The sequence below is a fragment of the Natrix helvetica genome (genome assembly GCF_964273705.1).
Source record: "Natrix helvetica genome assembly, chromosome: 6".
Taxonomy (NCBI): Eukaryota; Metazoa; Chordata; class Lepidosauria; order Squamata; family Natricidae; genus Natrix; species Natrix helvetica.
Window position 1 is genome coordinate 33,646,432 of NC_138553.1, and position 20,099 is coordinate 33,666,530.

Genomic DNA, 20,099 nt, shown 5'->3' on the forward strand with positions numbered 1-20,099 from the left:
ACCAGGTTACAAAAGCTTGATGACAACAATTGATGGAGAAGAGTTGTGAAAAAGAATATATCCACCTGCTTTATGCAATGTATTCATTCATGTAGATGTTACAATAAACAAACTCTTAAAGGAGAATATTTGTAACTCGGGTTGAAATCAGGGGTCCTTGGTGTCCTCTGAGCTTGGGGTTGTTGTTTTTTTTGCAAACATTTTATTACCCAAAATAGGTAACATCATCAATGTTGTTACCTAGTTTGGGTAATGAACATTTGCAAGAAAACAACCAAGCTCAGAGATCACCAAGGATTGCTCACAAACTCCTAAACATGCCCATGGAATGACTTACGAAGGTCTGTCATTTATGAATTATTGCCTAGTGAGTATCACTAGAGCAAACTGCTGGTTTCAATTTCAATCATATTTAATCCTGAAATTGCATTTCTGTGGTCCCATTCAAGGTTTGTGGAGGACCATGGAGCTAACCTGTTAGTACATAGATTATGCTGCAAACTAATGCAGCATCATTTAAACTAAGGACTTTTATCACAGTCTTATCACAGTCTTAGCCAACAGCATAACATCTGGTACTGGATAAAGCTAAAATTTCATTTCATTCATCATTTAGAATAATTTGCTGTGCTAGTTCTCACTCTTTCTTCTATATTTTGGTTGTTTCAGAGCCTGGTGGTCCATCTTTCACTATTGGTAAAGCTATCTGGCTACTGTGGGGCCTTGTATTCAACAACTCTGTGCCAGTGCAAAATCCCAAAGGGACTACCAGCAAGATCATGGTATCAGTATGGGCCTTCTTTGCTGTCATCTTTTTGGCCAGTTACACTGCCAATTTGGCTGCCTTTATGATCCAAGAAGAATATGTTGACCAGGTGTCTGGACTGAGCGACAGAAAGGTAATCCTCCTGCTCCTATCCAAGTCTTTTGTTTATCCTCTACTTAAATTGGCATATACTGTATTTTTTTAACAGTGATAACATATAGTATGAATGGTATGTTATAATACTTAACTTATTATGGAAATTGTGCAGTAAATGTTTCTTATTATCTATGAGCTATGGGACTTCGATTGTCTAACAGCATCTTTCTCAAACAGAAGAAGTTCTTTGGAAGAATCACAAACTATTTGTTGAGATCTTCCTTAGTAACAAGATACACTATATTGCCAAAAGTATTTGCTCACCCATCCAAATAATCAGAATCAGGTGTTCCAATCAATTCCATGGCCACAGGTGTATAAAATCAAGTACCTAGGCATGCAGACTGTTTTTACAAACATTTGTGAAAGAATGGGTCGCTCTCAGGAGCTCAATGAATTCCAGTGTGGAACTGTGATAGGATGCCACCTGTGCAATAAATCCAGTCGTGAAATTTCCTCATTCCTAAATATTCCACAGTCAACTGTCAGCTGTATTATAAGAACGTGGAAATGTGTGGGAACGACAGCAACTCAGCCACGAAGTGGTAGGCCATGTAAACTGACGGAGTGGGGATAGCGGATGCTGAGGCGCATAGTGTGAAGAGGTCACCAACTTTCTTCAGTCAATTGCTACAGACCTCCAAACATCAAGTGGCCTTCAGATTAGCTCAAGAACAGTGCACAGAGAGCTTCATGGAATGGGTTTCCATGGCTGAGCAGCTGCATCTAAGCCATACATCATCAAGTGCAATGCAAAGCCTCGGATGCAGTGGTGTAAAGCACGCTGCCACTGGGCTCTAGAGCAGTGGAGATGCGTTCTCTGGAGTGACGAATTGCACTTCTCCGTCTGGCAATCTGATGGACGAGTCTGGATTTGGCGGTTGCTAGGAGAATGGTACCTGTCAGACTGCATTGTGCCACGTCTAAAGTTTGGTGGAGGGGGATTATAGTGTGGGGTTATTTTTCAGGAGCTGGGCTTGGCCCCTTAGTTCCAGTGAAAGGAATTCTGAATGCTTCAGCATACCAAGACATTTTGGACAATTCCATGCTCCCAACTTTGTGGGAACAATTTGGAGCTGGTCCCTTCCACTTCCAACATGACTGTGCACCAGTGCACAAAGCAAGGTCCATAAAGACATGGATGACAGAGTCTGGTGTGGATGAACTTGACTGGCCTGCACAGAGTCCTGACCTCAGCCCGATAGAATTTATTTGGGATGAATTAGAGCAGAGACTGAAAGCCAGGCCTTCTCATCCAACATCAGTGTGTGACCTCCCAAATACGCTTCTGGAAGAATAGTCAAAAATTCCCATAAACACACTCCTAAACCTTGTGGAGAGGCTTCCCAGAAGAGTTGAAGCTGTTATAGCTGCAACGGGTGGACCGACGCCATATTGAACCCTATGGATTAGGAATGGGATGTCACTTACAGTAAGTTCATATGCGAGTAAAGGCAGGTGAGCGAATACATTTGGCAATATAGTGTATTACACCTATCCTATTTTAATTAATAGATAATCAAAATGATTTATCCATTTACAGATAGTACATGAAGTCAGTGGTAAAATTCTATTTTTTTTTACTACCGGTTCTGTGGACGTGGCTTGGTGGGCATGGTTGAGGAAGGATACTGCAAAATCCCCATTCCCACCTCACTCTGGGGACAGCCAGAGGTGGTATTTGCCAGTTCTCCGAACTACTCAAAATTTCCGCTACCAGTTCTCCAGAACCTGTCAAATTTCACCCCTGCATGAACTAGTAATATAAGGAGCTGCATTTCAAGTTTTTCACAGAATTGTCATGCAAGCAGATTCAACTTCTCTTCATTTTAATGTTCTTGTACTCTCTACTGACAACTGACTTGTTGTAAAGCTATGAATCTTTAGTTATCAATGTTTGAAAAAATCCTGCCTTTTCTCCTAATATTTAATTAAAAGTGGCACTGCTTATCAATTATCAATTCTCCTATAATTTCCTATGAGATAAATATTTTAAAACATGGTAGATTGATTCTTAAGCAAGTATAGTAACAGGATGAAGAAACAAAAACAATGTATTTCTTTTTCGCAGTTTAAGTAGGTTATAAAAGATAAGTGCCATGTAGATTTAATAACAATTTCCCACAATTTTCTTAACCTTTTTCTCTTGCATGAAATGAGATCAATTTCATTTTCATTTTAGGTTGGTCAAATACCAGCATAAAAACTAGAATCAATCAAAGAACAATGTCATAAAGAAAATGCCAATTTTGATGATTTTCTTTGTGTGGGTGTGTGGTATTCTAACATGCTATTAATAATATTAAGCTAAAAATATCTAAAACTTGATCTAAGAATAATCTAAAAACTAAGAATAAAATTATGGTTTTTGAAATGAAGATTATATGCCTAGCTAAAACTAAATGGCAGGAGTTTGAAAACACCATACTCCATTGATATTACTAAAAATCTAAATTGAGTGTTAGATTTAGTTCAGAAGGTAACAATAGGATTCTTTTATTCCATCACTGGATGTTTCTATTTCAGGCGATGAATGCTGCAATCAGAGGAAGTCAATACACACTTAATTTTAATACAGTAGAATTAAGTTTCCAATTTGGAAACATCCAAGAAAATGGGGTACACCTGGAATCAGATCAATTCCACATGACATGCAGAAAGGGGTAAAGAGAAAGTATGAGTTAGTTTTTCATATCTAATATGAAGTACAAAGAGGAATTTGTACATCTCCCACTAGGATATGTGTTTATATATTTCAGCCACAGAGTTGATTCACATGTTAAATGATGCATGATGTAATGGAATTTCACCTGGAAAAGCAGTGGGGACAGCTTTGGCAACACAGAGTTTTCCCAGAGAGCAGCTCTGATTAAGAGACTGCACAGTTCTGAGCGGGATGGGGGAGGGAAGAAGAGGTTCAATATAACCACACCTTAGAATCTCTCAGTATATACGATATACAGTACATAGGTTAAAAGGTTATAGCTTTCATTGGCAAGATTCTGTCCATTAGGTGTAAGCAAATAAAGGACTGGACTAAACTGGATCTTGGGGTGTCATCTTTGGGTTTAGGCCTAACACAAACTAAGCCACAAATTGGCCAAATTAAGTATATGTCGTTTATATCCAGATGTTGATTCCCAGAATTATTTCTATGAATTTAAATATGTGGAAAAATGTTTTGAACAGCAATCACTCAAACTGCTGCTTTTGTTAATTACATACTCGTTGCACAGAAAACAGGTTTTTTTCCCCTCTGTAAACAACATACAATGCATACAAGTATTAATGTTATATCTGGATGTAGTTTGGTGAGACTTAATTCAGACAATCATGTATAGGTCTTTGGTTATGTATTGTTTAATGCATTTTTAATATTGTATGTGGTCATGGTGTTGGGCAGCCTTACAGATTTGATTTATTGTGACACAGTAGATTTCATTACCGGAGGGTTTTTTTGGAATATTTTAAATAATTTCTATGATAAGAATTAAAACTGAATTCTGATTGAATAGAATTTGAGTCTAGAAAATTGTTCGTGTGAACTACTAGCCAACTTTTTAATCTTTAGGCAATACCGTTCTCGTGAAGCGGCAGCATAATTTAATTAAAATTGGTTACAAGCTCCTGTTCTGATTAGCAATTCAGACCATCATAGAAATTGGTTGCAACCTGAATTCTTAAATATTCTGGTTAATGCAGAGAATGTATATATAGTGATCTCCTTGGCAAACTATCGAAGCTATTTTGTGATCTTTACTTTCAGTAAACATGTGTGAACATATGGAAGGTTCATCTGCCAATTTGATTTTCGATAATAAGGCCAACTTCCTATAATCTTTTGAATTTTCATTTAATTTTAAAAGTAACTGATTAATTGTTTCTGTTCTTATCCTCAATCCAATTGTCATAAGATTGTGGTCTCAAGGTTACAAAATCTACCTCATTATTAATTTTCTACATTACAACAGCCAGTTTAAAATTCAAAATGTGGGTTTTAATTATACAATACAATACAATAGCAGAGTTGGAAAGGACCTTGGAGGTCTTCTAGTCCAACCCCCTGCCCAGGCAGGAAACCCTATACTGTTTCAGACAAATGGCTATCCAACATCTTCTTAAAGACTTTCAGTGTTGGGGCATTCACAACTTCTGGAGGCAAGCTGTTCCACTGATTAATTGTTCTAACTGTCAGGAAATTTCTCCTCAGTTCTAATTGCTTCTCTCCTTGATTAGTTTCCACCCATTGCTTTTTGTTCTACCCTCAGGTGCCTTGGAAAATAGTTTGACACCCCCCCCTTCTTTGTGGCAACCCCTGAGGTATTGGAACACTGCTATCATGTCTCCCTTAGTCCTTCTTTCTATTAAACTAATCATACCCAGTTCCTGCAACCGTTCTTCATATGTTTTAGTCTCCAGTCCCCTAATCATCTTTGTTGCTCTTCTCTGCACTCTTTCTAGCGTCTCCACATCTTTTCGATATCGTGGCGACCAAAACTGAATGCAGTATTCCAAGTGTGGCCTTACCAAGGCATTATAAAGTGGTATTAACACTTCACGTGATCTTGATTCTATCCCTCTGTTGATGCAGCCTAGAACTGTGTTGGCTTTTTTGACAGCTGCTGCACACTGCTGGCTCATATTTAAATGTTTGTCCATTAGGACTCCAAGATCCCTTTCACAGTTACTACTGTTGAGCAAGGTATCACCTATTCTGTACCTGTGCATATGGGAGTTCTTTAAAATAAAGAATTCTGTCCAGTGGTGAAATTCATTTTTTTTCTCCCGGTTCTGTGGGCATGGCTTGATGGGCATGGCAGGGAAAGGATACTGCAAAATCTCAATTCCCACCCCACTCTGGGGCCAGCCAGAGGTGATATTTTCCGGTTTTCTGAATTACTCAAAATTTCCGCTCCCAGTTCTCCAGAACCTGTCAGAACATGCTGAATTTCACCCCTGATTCTGTCCCAGTGATGGAATCACCAACTGAAGGAGAGGGCCTTTCTCAGGCAGTAAAGAGACATTCCAGCTTAGAATCAGTTTGGGAGAGGAAATGTCTTGAGATCAGACCTTTAGGTCTATATCTGCCATTTCCAAAGAGAAAGCACACAGTCTGGTGAGATTCTTCTCATATAGGTGATCAACAATAAAATACCTACTTGGGCCTATTCATGAGTGGTTCTTGTGATTTGCGCCTGACAAGATCCAGATCCACATAAACAGTTTTGCCATATATAAAATCTGTGGGGAAATGCATGGAGAGATTAAATAGGGAACAAATTAAAGAAAAAAAAAGGAGGAAAGTACTCAGTTGACATACTAAAGTGAATCAAGGAAAATAACAACTACAACAGAAGATTACTTATCCTGCTTATAGATAATCAAACCATAAAAGTGGCTTTGTGAATAACAATAATAATATATCTCATTACCATTTGTTTAGACCCAAAACTCCATAAAGGTGTTTTACTGGGGGAGCAAGTGTGTGTGTGTGTGTGTCTGTGTGTGTGTGTGTGTGTGTGTAAAGCATTAATTGCTACTTTTTGTGCCCTCAGGTGACATTTACCTGATCCTGTATAACCTTTCATAAATACCTTTCATGAATTGAGCTGGCACATGTTCTCCTATACATCATATTGTAATATATCAGTATATATATTTTCAGTAATTCAGTAATTACAGTTACTGTAATTTTCCAAAAATAATTCTTTTTGGATTTCCATTAATTGGTTCAATTCAGCAGTATGAGGTTTACCAATACTTTACACAATCCTAATTTCTCTAGGCACTCTGAAGATATTGAATTTCCTAGTATTAGATGCTCAAAATACTTAGTTGAAATCTCTAGTCTCAAGAGCAGAAATGAGGTTCTTATACTATATATAGAATAGATTTTTGTGTGAATGTAAAACATTTCTTTAGATTCTTTATTTTTTAGGTCCCAGAGGTTGGTAAATGCAGTTGGGCAGCAATTACCGTCAGTGTTACAAACATAAAATTTGCTAAGAAGAGTTATGTGTGTATCTTCAAGCTTATAGTCAAAGACATTTGAATTTGGCCATCGTATGCTTTTCTGCATTTTATTTTCATTGGACTATAGAGCTGGAGCTAAGATTTGGTAAAGGGGACTAATTGCAAGCTGTAGACACAAGGGCTAATATAGCTATTACTCTCCCAGCTGATGTTCTTGCTAATTTGCTAAAGTATTATTGCTTTTCCCTCCGAAGAATTTGATTCTACAGTTCCCTCTAGAATAACTGAATGTATTGGTTCAAGATAGAAGATAAGATAATAAGATGAGCTAACCTTTATTGTCATTATCCTATATATACAAAGGCACATATTAAAATGAAATTCCAATGCCCCACTCTCGAAAGAAGGAACGACACCCAGTGTCACCACCCAATGTCACTATTATTATATAGAGAGCTTTACTTTACTTTGGACTATTTCTAATATAGCCCACTTAAATACTGGGGATGAGGGACTTACTCTGTACCACTTTATATTGTAATGAAATGTACCAGGATATTTTACACTAGGTCATTCTGATCTCTTCCATTGCCCCCAGCACTGCACATATCCACAATTTACTGCTCTTACAGTGATTTATAGACTCACCATAACATTTGCTTTTAGTGTAGTTTTGTTCCTTTAAAAAGATGCTACAACATATGCTATAAACTTTTCTTTCACTGGCAACACAAACACACACACACACACAGAGAGAGAGAGAGAGAGAGAGAGAGAGAGAGAGAGAGAGAGAGAGAGGCAATTTGATTTTACTTGTATTACAGATTTAAAGGGAGAATGATTCAATTCAAGTTTTTGATTTGAGGGCAAATTGATTCATACTGCTTTGAGATGCAAAATGTGATTCATAAAAAAGAATTTGTCCATAGCCTATAATCAGGAAACATAAGAGTGCCTGCAGCTGTTACATTTTTTGACAGAATGGAGTGGAAAGAGCTGAGATGGTAGACTCTTTAGAGAATAGTAGGTCTGTCTATCTAGTTCCAGCTGGATTTCTTCAAGGGTTTTGCCATAATATTGTAACTATTCCTTTTTTGTTTTAATGGGATGGCTCAATCAAAGCTATGTTGAACTGAAGCATTCCTTTGAAGATTTGTACAACCTAATATTTTTTATCAAATTATTACCAGTGCAAAAACACAGTTATCTACAGATGCATATTTTTCAGTAGAAAATGTTTACTTATTCTGACAGCAGAAGGGATTGATGTAACCACAAAAACCAGTAGCTTTTTGGATGAAAATCCATATACATGAATCTATTTTAGAAAGTTCTACTTTTAGCAATACAGATACAGACCACACTTTCTGCAGCAAAAGTGGATGGTTCATATATATGTTGTTATGTACATCTACCATTTCAATAGGATAGAAGCTTTTTGTGTGCTTAATGCCTTGGGCTATCATTCCTTTATTTTACATAATACTGTCTAGTTTCACTGTTAAGCAAATTTCAGTTCTTGCATTATTTGCTTGATACTACATTGGCAAAAATTGATACTAAGCCATGCAAAATATTTCTGCAGTACTGAAGAACTTTTCCATTTACTTAATAAACTGGCATAATTCTACTTTTTTTAATATTGATTTTGTGGTTCCTAGCTCAGAGCTCAATTTGGTGTTGTTTTCATGCCATCTTGCATATCAATATAAGATAATATTTGTAGCTTATGATTGAACTGGTCCTTGATTCTCTTCTGAGCTTGGTGGTTTTCTTGCAGACATTTTATTACCGCAGTAGGTAACAGCATCAGTGCTAGAATGGAGTAGGGTTTGCTCTTATTTTTATATATTATTGGCACCACTGACAGGGCAGGCCACTAGTATATAAAAATAAGAGCAAACCACACCCCCTTCTAGCACCAATGAAGAAGAAAATTGTAAGAGAACACCTACTCACACTAGACAAGTTCAAATCACCAGACCCAGGTGCATTACACCCCAAGATTCTGAAGGAGCTGGCAGATGTGATCTCAGAACTATCAAACCATATATTTCAAAGATTCTGGAGCACCAGGGAACTACCAGACAATTGGAAAAGGGCTGATATGGTTCCACCTTCAAAAAAACAAAAACAAAATTGGATCCAGGAAACTACAGACATATCAACCTGACATCAATACCTGGAAAAATCCTGGAAAAGATAATCCAGCAATGAATCTGCGAACACCTAGAGGCAAATAAGGTCATAACCAGAAGCCAACATGAGTTTGTCAAAAACAGACCATGCCAGACAAATCTTATTGCATTTGATAAAGTAAACCAAAATCTAAATTTGGTTAGATAGCATCACCATAAGATGGGTTTGTAACTGGCTGACCAACCACACTCAACCTGAAATCCTTAATAGAACTGCATCTACATGGAGAGAGGTAGCAGTGGGTACCCCAAGGCTCTGTGTTAGGCCCAGTACTCTTCAATATCATCATATATGCTTTAGGTAAGGGGATAGACAGGGAACTCATGAAATTTACAGACAACACCAACCTGGCAGGAATAGTCAACACTCCAAAAATCAGAAGGATTTTGAAAGCTGGGCCCTGTCTAACAAAATGAAATTCAATGTAAGGTTCTATACTTGGGCAAGAAAAATAAAATACACAGGTATAGAAGAGGTGATGCCTGACTCAATAGTAGTAACTGTGAGATGAATGTTAGCTGCCTAGTGTAGAATCACTTAAATATGAGCCAGCAATGTGCTGTAGCTGCCAAAAAAGTCAACACAATCCTAGGCTGCATTAACAGAGGGATAGAATCAAGATCACATGAAGGGTTAATACCACATTAAAATGCTTTGGTAAGACCCCACTTGCAATATTGCATGCAGTTTTCTAAAGAATGTATCTATCAGGGGCAGAAAAAACATTGGGATACAAGGGGAACCATGTCGGATAACGATAAAAATCTATCTAGTACTGTATTTCTTGATTCCCATCTTAGCAGATTTGGCTGATTATGCAGCATTTTTTGGATTTGAAAACAATAACCATACCAATATAAATATTTAAGACTTTATTCTAAGGCAAAAAAAGCAAGTAACATAATCACACAATATGACACAATAATCAGAGAACAAATAAGAACACAAGAATACAATATAACCTAAAGCAGAAATCAATTAACTCAGCACTTATGGTTTGTACCCTGACTGGCACATATTTATTCGTTTTTAAGAGACTTAACCGAGCATGTAGAACTTACAGGTAACATCAGACTTGAGTCCATATTTGCAATATTGAAAACAAAACTGGCTATGTTCAAATGATCAGCATAGACTTGTAATGTTGCATTAGGACGGTGATCAGCTGCCTTCAAGAATTTGAAGGCTAAGGAAATTATTAAAGCCTAGAGGAATGTTAACTTTGCCACCCCAAGATAATTCTTATAGGCAGAAAGTTAATGAAAGATTAAATTGATTGGTTGAATATGTTATATTGAATATGGCAATGCCGACACTCAGAAGCATTCTCTCCAGTGGTGGGTTTCAAAAATTTTAGAACCTCTTCTGTAGGTGTGCCCTGCTTTGTGGGAGTGGCTTGCTGGCCATGTGACTGGGTGGGCATGGCCAACTTGTAAAATGTGGTGAAACTCACTTAACAACACTCTTGCTTAGCAACCAAAATGTTGGCTCAGAAACTCTGGCATTTAAAGCACGCAAGTCTTAAAGCTGTCAAGTTACAAGACCCTTGCACCCCTAACCCTTTAGAAAAAAAAACCCAGGGGTGTTCAAACTTGACAGCTTTAAGACTTGTGGACTTCAACTCCCAGAATTCCTCCTCTCGCTCTTCATCTTGATGATGTGCGGATGGGTGGGGGGAGGGAGCTGGAACCAATTCTAAAAGGCACTGTAGATTTGTGGAACCTCTTCTATTGAAGAGGTTAGAACTGGCAGGAACCCACCTGTGAAAGCCATCAAATTGGATGGCTCTGCCCATTCAGTGATTTGGGGGCTGTTACAGATAATGAAACATCCTTCATTCCTATAGGGAGAGAATTTCTCTCCCTATAGGAATGAAGGATGTTTCATTATCTGTAACAGCCCCCAAATCACTGAATGGGCAGAGCCATCCAATTTGATTTGCTGCTTTGAAACAAGTCTGGGCAATGATTAGTGAGTCAAGATGATTCAATTGAAGCGTTCTTGAATTCAAAGCACTGTTTTATCCTATTCTAATAATTTGTCATAAATATTTTACTGTTTGAAAATTATTTTTTGTGTCAGTTTTAAACCAAATATACTGCAGGTAGAGTATCTTTTATGTGTTTGCAAGTGGAGCTGATTTATTGTAATCATTTTGATACCTAAAGTGCAGTACTGCTTTTTTAATTTAGAAACTTGTCTCTTTGCAGAACATTAAAACTCAATGAATTTTGCATGCAATAGATATATTTCTGCTGCAATTTATTATTATGTGGTTAATCTTTGGTGAGATTCACAACCTTTGGGTCTGGTTGGTAGTTCAACAGCTCGAGTCCTACCAAGGACCTAGGAACTGTTAAGGTAATGTCGGAGGATATAAGTTGTTCCAAGTAGGGTGGTTTTTTGTAGAGTCAGAATGTTCAAGTCATGTAAATTTAGAATAGCGAGGTAGCCCTTTAGGTATTGCTCCAAGGGCTCCAATTACAATTGGAACAACACATGATTTCTTTTTCCACAGTCGCTCAACGTCAATTTGCAAGTCCCAGTATTTTGTGATTTTTTCTTGCTGTTTATCTTCAATTTGTGCATCACCAGGTATTGCAATGTCAATGAACCATACTTTTTTCTTTTCAATTATTGTAGATGGTTAGTTTGTGAAATTTTGCTGCATCCGCTGATCAAGTGGTCGACTGTCTCATCTTTCTCTTACAGAGGCGACATTTGCTATTAATGGTAACATGTTGAATTTTTGCCTTCATGCAGTTTGTGGCTAAGGCTTGTTCTTGAGCTGCCAAAATAAAGCCTTCTGTTTCTTTTTTCAATACTCCTGATCTTAACCAGTTCCAAGTTAGTGTTTGGTCAGCTTTGCCTTCAATACTTTTCAAGTATTGGCCATGCATAGCTTTACTTTTCCAATTTTCAGCTTGCTTCTCAATTACTTCTTTCTTATATTCAGCTTTTAACTTAGTTGTCTTCAAAAGGCCTCCTTTATTTACTTCCTTAATCATTGGATGAAATCATTCAAGCTGTGCCTTTCTTCTTCCACAGTCTGCTTTACTTGTAGGAGTCCTCGACCACCCTCTGCTCTTGGTAGATACAATCGGTCAACATCACTTTTAGGGTGCAAAGCATGATTCATTGTCATAAGCTTCCTGGTTTTTCTGTCCAAATTGTCCAACTCCATCCAGGTCCAGTAATTTATTCCTGCAGAGTATCGAATTACAGGTGTAGCCCAGGTATTTATGGGTTTTATGATGTTTCCTCCACTCAATTTGGACTTTAATATCTTGCGAATTCGTCGAATGTATGCAGTTTTTATTCCTGCAGAGTATCGAATTACAGGTGTAGCCCAGGCATTTATGGGTTTTATGATGTTTCCTCCACTCAATTTGGACTTTAATATCTTGCGAATTCGTCGAATGTACTTGGCTGAGGTTAATTCCTTGACTTTATTATGCATTAAGTCAGAGGCCTCTAAAATCCCCAAGTACTTGTAGCCTTCTTCTGGTTTTAGTGCCTTTATCATTTCTTCATTCTCAAGTTGTATTCTATCATCTTCTAGGACCTTGTTTGCCTTGGTTGCCATTGTTGCACATTTGTCAATTCCAAACTGCATACCAATGTCTCGGCTAAATTCTTTTGTGCTTTCAATTAATAAATTCAGTTCAGCTTTTGTTTTACCAAACAGCTTCAAATCATCCATGTACACCAAGTGTGAAATTTTCAGTCCTTTCTTTGCAAGTTCGTATCCACAGTTCACCTTCTTCAAAATGGTTGTCAGTGGTAGCATTGAGAGTATAAAAAGTAGGGGTGAAAGGGAATCACCCTGGAAAATGCCTCATTTAATTTCAACTTCACCCAGTTCTTCTCCATTAGCCATAAGCTTAGTTTTTCAGAGGTTCATTGAAGTTTCCATGAATTTTTGTATATTGCTGCTGATGCCAAAGATTTTCAGGCATTTCTTGATCCAGCTGTGGGGAACTGAATCAAACCCTTTCTTATAGTCTATCCAAGCCACGAACAGCTTGTTTCATCTTTTCTTTGAATTCTTTAGGATTAGCTTGTCAATCAGCTGTTGGTCCTTTGTTCCTCTTGAAGTTTTGCAGCATCCTTTCTGTTCTACAGGAAGCAAGTCATTTCTTTCCAAGTATCCATAAATTTGGTTTGCAACGATATCAGTAATGAGCTTGTATGTTGTTGGCAAACAGGTGATTGGCCTATAGTTTCCAGGGTCCTTTCCTTTTTCTTTATTTTTTTGGATCAAAAATGTCCTTCTAGTTGTCATCCATTCATCATTTTCAGGTGTTTTAAAGATCTGGTTCATTTGGGCTGCCAATCTTTTGTGCATACTTGTAAGTGCCTTTAGTCAGAAACCATGTAGCTCATCTGGTCCAGGTGCACTCCAATTCTTCACTTTTCTTGACTGCTTTTGCATCATTTCTTTTGTTATTTTCACATCTCCCATTTTATGCACTTTAATAGAATCCTCAACTTGCTTGATCCATTTTGCATTTCTGTTGTGCTTCTTCTTGCTTTCCCATAAATTCTTCCAGAATTTCAGAGCGTTCCCTTTATCAGGCTTTTCATTTGTTGTTACTTCATCTCCACTTTCTAAGTTCTTTTAAAACTGGTGCTGATTTGCTCTGAACTGTGAGTTTTCCTTAATCTGAGTTACTCGATTTTCATACATTTAATCTTTTCAGCAATGGCAACAACCCTCTACTTCTGCTCTTCAATTACTACCGCAATCTCCTTATTCTCCAAATTGTATCTTACTTCCATGCTGCTTTTGACCTGCTTGCTCTTTAGCTGACCTTGTCTTAGGTTCTTCAAGTTGCTCAAGTCTCCACGAAAAGTTTTGATCTTCAATTCCAACTGAATTTTCCACTTAGGCTTCCCCTTCTTGCCTCTTTGGTTCCAATTTATAATTATATGAGGAAGGATGATTATATAATTATATAATTATAGTATATTATTATGTGTTTAATCTTTGGTGAGATTCACTCCCTTTGGGGCTGGTTGGTAGCCTAACATCTTGAGTCTTAACCGACCTAGGAACTGTTAGGGTAACGTCGGAAGATATAAGTTGTTCCAAGTAGGGTGGTTTTTTGTAGAGTCAGAATGTTCAAGTCATGTAAATTTTGAATTTTCAAATAGCGAGGTAGCCCTTTAGGTATTGCTCCAAGGGCTCCAATTTCAATTGGGACAACACATGATTTCTTTTTCCACAGTCGCTGAACCTCAATTTGCAAGTCCCGGTATTTTGTGATTTTTTCTTGCTGTTTATCTTCAATTTGTGCATCACCAGGTATTGCAATGTCAATGAACCATGCTTTTTTCTTTTCAATTATTGTTATGTCAGGTGTGTTGTAGGCCAAGTGCCTGTCAGTCTGGATTCTGAAGTCCCACAAGATCTTGCTTTTCTCATTCTCTAAAACCTTCTCAACCGGATGGTTCCAGTGATTTTTGCTGTACTCAAATCCAAACTTTTGGCACAATTTGCAGTGAATAATCTTAGCAACGCGATCATGGCGTTGTAGGTAGTCAGTTTGTGAAATTTTGCTGCACCCGCTGATCAAGTAGTCGACTGTCTCATCTTTCTCTTACAGAGGCGACATTTGCTATTGGTGGTAACATGTTGAATTTTTGCCTTCATGCAGTTTGTGGCTAAGGCTTGTTCTTGAGCTGCCAAAATAAAGCCTTCTGTTTCTTTTTTCAATACTCCTAATCTTAACCAGTTCCAAGTTAGTTTTTGGTCAGCTTTGCCTTCAATACTTTTCAAGTATTGGCCATGCATAGCTTTGCTTTTTCAATTTTCAGCTCGCTTCTCAATTACTTCTTTTTTATATTCAGCTTTTAACTTAGTTTAGTATATTATTATTATACGATTGTATCACAGCGGCCAGTTGATTCGCCGGATTTGGCATTGATTACTAGTCGGGCCCCACCCAGGGGCCTAGGACGTCGTAACGTATTTTCGTAATATACGTGCAGATCCAAGCAGTGCAGCTTTTTGCATTTGACTGATGGTGATTTTGTCAAGTTTTAACTGTTTTAAATGTAATTCCAGTGCTTTTGGAATAGCACCCAGTGTGCCGATTACCACTGGAATTACCACTGCTGGTTTGTCCCATAATTGTTGAATTTCAATTTTTAAGTCCTGGTATTTCGCGATTTTTTCATGTTCCTTCTCGTTGACCCTGCTATCACCTGGTATTTCGATGTCTATGATTGTAACCTTATTTTTCTCAACCAGTGTGATGTCTGGTGTGTTATGCGCTAGTATTTTGTCCCTTTGTATATGAAAATCCCATAGGATCTTGACCATCTGATTTTCAGTGACATTTTCAGGCTTATGTTCTCACCAGTTTGTTGTTGTTTTACTATTATAATTTTTGCACAAATTCCAGTGGATCATTTGTGCTACTGAATTGTGCCCCAATTTATAATCAGTCTGTGCAATTTTTTTACAGCAGCTGAGTATGTGGTCAACAGTTTCATCAACTTCTTTGCAGAGTTTACATTTGGCATCATCAGAGGATTTTTCAATTTTGGCCCTAATGGCATTTGTTCGGATAGCTTGTTCTTGCGCAGCCAGGATTAGTGACTCTGTTTCTTTCTTTAATGTACCTGTTGTTAACCATAACCAAGTTTTTTCACTGTCCACTTTATCTTTTATTTTTTCCAGAAATTGATTATTAATTATATAATTATATATAATTGATTATATAAAATTATTATTATTATTATTATTATCAGAAGTGTATCACAGCGGCCAGTTGTTTCGCCGGATTTGGCATTAATTACTAGTCGGGCCCCACCCAGGGGCCTAGGACGTCGTAACGTATTTTCGTAATATACGTGCAGATCCAAGCAGTGCAGCCTTTTGCATTTGACTGATGGTGATTTTGTCAATTTTTAACTGTTTTAAATGTAATTCCAGTGCTTTTGGAATAGCACCCAGTGTGCCGATTACCACTGGAATTACCACTGCTGGTTTGTGCCATAATCGTTGGATTTCGATTTTTAAGTCCTGGTATTTTGTGATTTTTTCATATTCCTTCTCGGCGACCCTGCTATCACCTGGTATTGCGATGTCTATGATTGTAACCTTATTTTTCTCAACCAGTGTGATGTCTGGTGTATTATGCGCCAGTATTTTATCCGTTTGTATGCGAAAATCCCACAAGATCTTGACCATCTGACTCTCGATGACTTTTTCAGGCTTATGTTCCCACCAGTTTGTTGCTGTTTTAATATTATAATTTTTGCACAAATTCCAGTGGATCATTTGTGCCACTGAATTGTGCCGCATTTTATAGTCAGTCTGCGCGATTTTTTTACAGCAGCAGAGTATGTGGTCAACAGTTTCATCAACTTCTTTGCAGAGTCTGCATTTGGCATCATCAGAGGATTTTTCGATTTTGGCCTTAATGGCATTTGTTCGGATAGCTTGTTCTTGCGCAGCCAGGATTAGTGACTCTGTTTCTTTCTTTAATGTACCTGTTGTTAACCATAACCAAGTTTTTTTACTGTCCACTTTATCTTTTATTTTTTCCAGAAATTGACCATGTAATGCTTTGTTCTGCCAACTCTCCATTCTTGATTTTATCACATCTTTTCTGTATTCTTGTTTCGTCTGTTGGGCCTTCAATAGATTTTTGTTCTTTACTTCGATTAATAGATGTTCTTGACTTTCTTTTAAATAATCAGCCAGTGCATGTTTTTCTTCTTCAACTATTTGCTTCACTTGTAATAATCCTCTGCCACCTGATTTTCGGGGCAGGTATAGTCTATCAGTGTCACCACGTGGATGTAAACTGTAGTGCATTGTCATTAGTTTTCTGGTTTTTCGGTCCAAAATGTCCAAATCAGTTTGTGTCCAGTTAACTATACCAGCTGTGTATCTTATAACTGGTATTGCCCAGGTATTTATGGCCTTGATTGTATTTCCACCATTTAATTTGGATTTCAAAATTTTCCTAACTCTGTTGGTGTACTCTCTCCTGACAATAGTTTTTACTTCTCCATGTTTGATGTTATCCAACTGCAAAATGCCTAAGTATTTGTAGGCTTCATTTTCATTGCATTTAATTAGTTGGCCATTGGGCATTTCAATTCCCTCACATGTAGTGATTTTGCCCCTTTTTATGGATACAGTGGCGCATTTTTCCATGCCAAACTGCATTGAAATATCGGTGCTGAATACTCGGACTGTGTTTGTCAGTGATTGGATTTCTATTTCTGACTTTCCATAGAGTTTCAAATCATCCATATATAATAAATGTGAAATTTTTTCAGCTTCTTTGGCTGTTTGGTAGCCTAATTTCATTTTTTTTAAGATTACTGATAGTGGGATCATTGCGATGATGAAGAGAAGAGGTGAAAGTGAATCACCCTGGAAAATTCCTCGCTTGATATTGACCATTCCGTAGTTCTCATTCCCTACTGCCAACTCAGTTCTCCATTGTTTCATCGCCTTTTCAGTGAAGGATGTAATATTTTTACTAATGCCAGTTGTTTCTAAGCATTTTATGATCCAACTATGTGGCAATGAGTCGAATGCTTTTTTATAATCAATCCAGACCATATTCAAGTTCGTTTTTCTTTTCTTACAATTTTCTAATATCATTTTATCAATTAGGAGCTGATCTTTTGTACCCCTACTCCTTCTTTTGTTGCCTTTTTGCTCTACTGGCAAGATGTTGTTTGTTTCCAAATAATCCATAATGTTATCTGCAATAATGCCTGTGAGTAATTTAAAGGTTGTTGGCAAGCATGTTATTGGTCTGTAGTTTTCAGGTATTGTTCCTTTAGTTGCATCTTTCTGAATCAAGTATGTTTTTCCAGTTGTCAACCATTCATCAATTTGACCATTTTGTAAAATTTCATTCAGTTGCCTGGCCAACATTGCATGTAAACTGGTCAGATATTTGAGCCAGAAACCATGTAATTGGTCCTTTCCAGGTGATGTCCAATTCTTTACTTTTTTTACTCGATTTTTGACCATCTCGAGTAAAAAAAGTTATTATTATTATTATTATTATTATTATTATTATTATTATTATTATTATTATTATTATTATTATTATTATTATCTTTATTCATTAAACATGAAACTCATCCAACTGAACATTCAAAAATGCATTACAAATACCAGTGACTGGTGCTAATGGTTGATACGGTTTGCTGCCAGTGTCCTAGGTATCAAACAAGTACCTTCTTAAAATATAAGATGTTCCGAGTAGCACAGTTTTTTGCGGTTCCGCTGGTGTTATTGCAGGAAGCTGCAATTTGTGGATGTATCTTGTAAAATTCTTGGACATGGTGCCAAGTGCCCTGATGACAATGGGTATCACTGTTACATGCTTCATCCATAGCCGTGTAGTTTCGATGGCCAGGTTTTTTCTAGTTCTTTTTCTTCGACTCTGGCATCTCCAGGAACAGCGATATCAATAAACTGTACACTTCGGCCCTCTACAACCGTGATATCTGGCATGTTGTGCTCCAAATGACGACCCGTTTGTATTTGAAAGTCCCACAAGATCTTCACCTTCTCATTTTCGATAACTTTTTCCACTTTATGTTTCCATGACTTTCTGGATATAGGTAAATCATAGTTTAGGACCAATACTACTTTGTAATCAGTTGGTGCAATTATTATTATTATTATTATACGATTGTATCACAGCGGCCAGTTGATTCGCCGGATTTGGCATTGATTACTAGTCGGGCCCCACCCAGGGGCCTAGGACGTCGTAACGTATTTTCGTAATATACGTGCAGATCCAAGCAGTGCAGCTTTTTGCATTTGACTGATGGTGATTTTGTCAAGTTTTAACTGTTTTAAATGTAATTCCAGTGCTTTTGGAATAGCACCCAGTGTGCCGATTACCACTGGAATTACCACTGCTGGTTTGTGCCATAATCGTTGGATTTCAATTTTTAAGTCCTGGTATTTCGCGACTTTTTCATGTTCCTTCTCCTCAACCCTGCTATCACCTGGTATTGCGATGTCTATGATTGTAACCTTCTTTTTCTCAACCAGTGTGATGTCTGGTGTGTTATGTGCTAGTATTTTGTCTGTTTGTATACGAAAATCCCACAGGATCTTGACCATCTGATTTTCAGTGACTTTTTCAGGCTTATGTTCCCACCAGTTTGTTGTTGTTTTAATATTATAATTTTTGCACAAATTCCAGTGGATCATTTGTGCTACTGAATTGTGCCGCAATTTATAATCAGCCTGCACGATTTTTTTACAGCAGCTGAGTATGTGGTCAACAGTTTCATCAACTTCTTTGCAGAGTCTGCATTTGGCATCATCAGAGGATTTTTCAATTTTGTCCTTAATGGCATTTGTTCGGATAGCTTGTTCTTGCGCAGCCAGGATTAGTGACTCTGTTTCTTTCTTTAATGTACCTGTTGTTAACCATAACCAAGTTTTTTCACTGTCCACTTTATCTTTTATTTTTTCCAGAAATTGACCATGTAAGGCTTTGTTCTGCCAACTCTCCATTCTTGATTTTATCACATCTTTTCTGTATTCTTGTTTCGTCTGTTGGGCCTTCAGTAGATTTTTGTTCTTTACTTCGATTAATAGATGTTCTTGACTTTCTTTTAAATAATCAGCTAGTGCATGTTTTTCTTCTTCAACTATTTGCTTCACTTGTAATAATCCTCTGCCACCTGATTTTCGGGGCAGGTATAGTCTATCAGTGTCACCACGTGGATGTAAACTGTAGTGCATTGTCATTAGTTTCCTGGTTTTTCGGTCCAAAATGTCCAAATCAGCTTGTGTCCAGTTAACTATACCAGCTGTGTATCTTATAACTGGTATTGCCCAGGTATTTATGGCCTTGATTGTATTTCCACCATTTAATTTAGATTTCAAAATTTTCCTAACTCTGTTGGTGTACTCTCTCCTGACAATATTTTTTACTTGTCCATGTTTGATGTTATCCAACTGCAAAATGCCTAAGTATTTGTAGGCTTCATTTTCGTT

General features: G+C 37.4%; 1 protein-coding gene across 1 annotated transcript in view; it reads left to right on the forward strand.

The window, feature by feature from the left end:
• GRIN2B (glutamate ionotropic receptor NMDA type subunit 2B) overlaps nucleotides 1-20,099 on the forward strand; it is a 307,343-nt gene that overhangs the window by 271,581 nt on the left and 15,663 nt on the right. Inside the window, exon 9 of the mRNA XM_081958742.1 lies at nucleotides 670-899. Within this exon, the coding sequence (XP_081814868.1) occupies nucleotides 670-899 (230 nt within the window). The remainder of the gene's footprint in view (nucleotides 1-669; nucleotides 900-20,099) is intronic.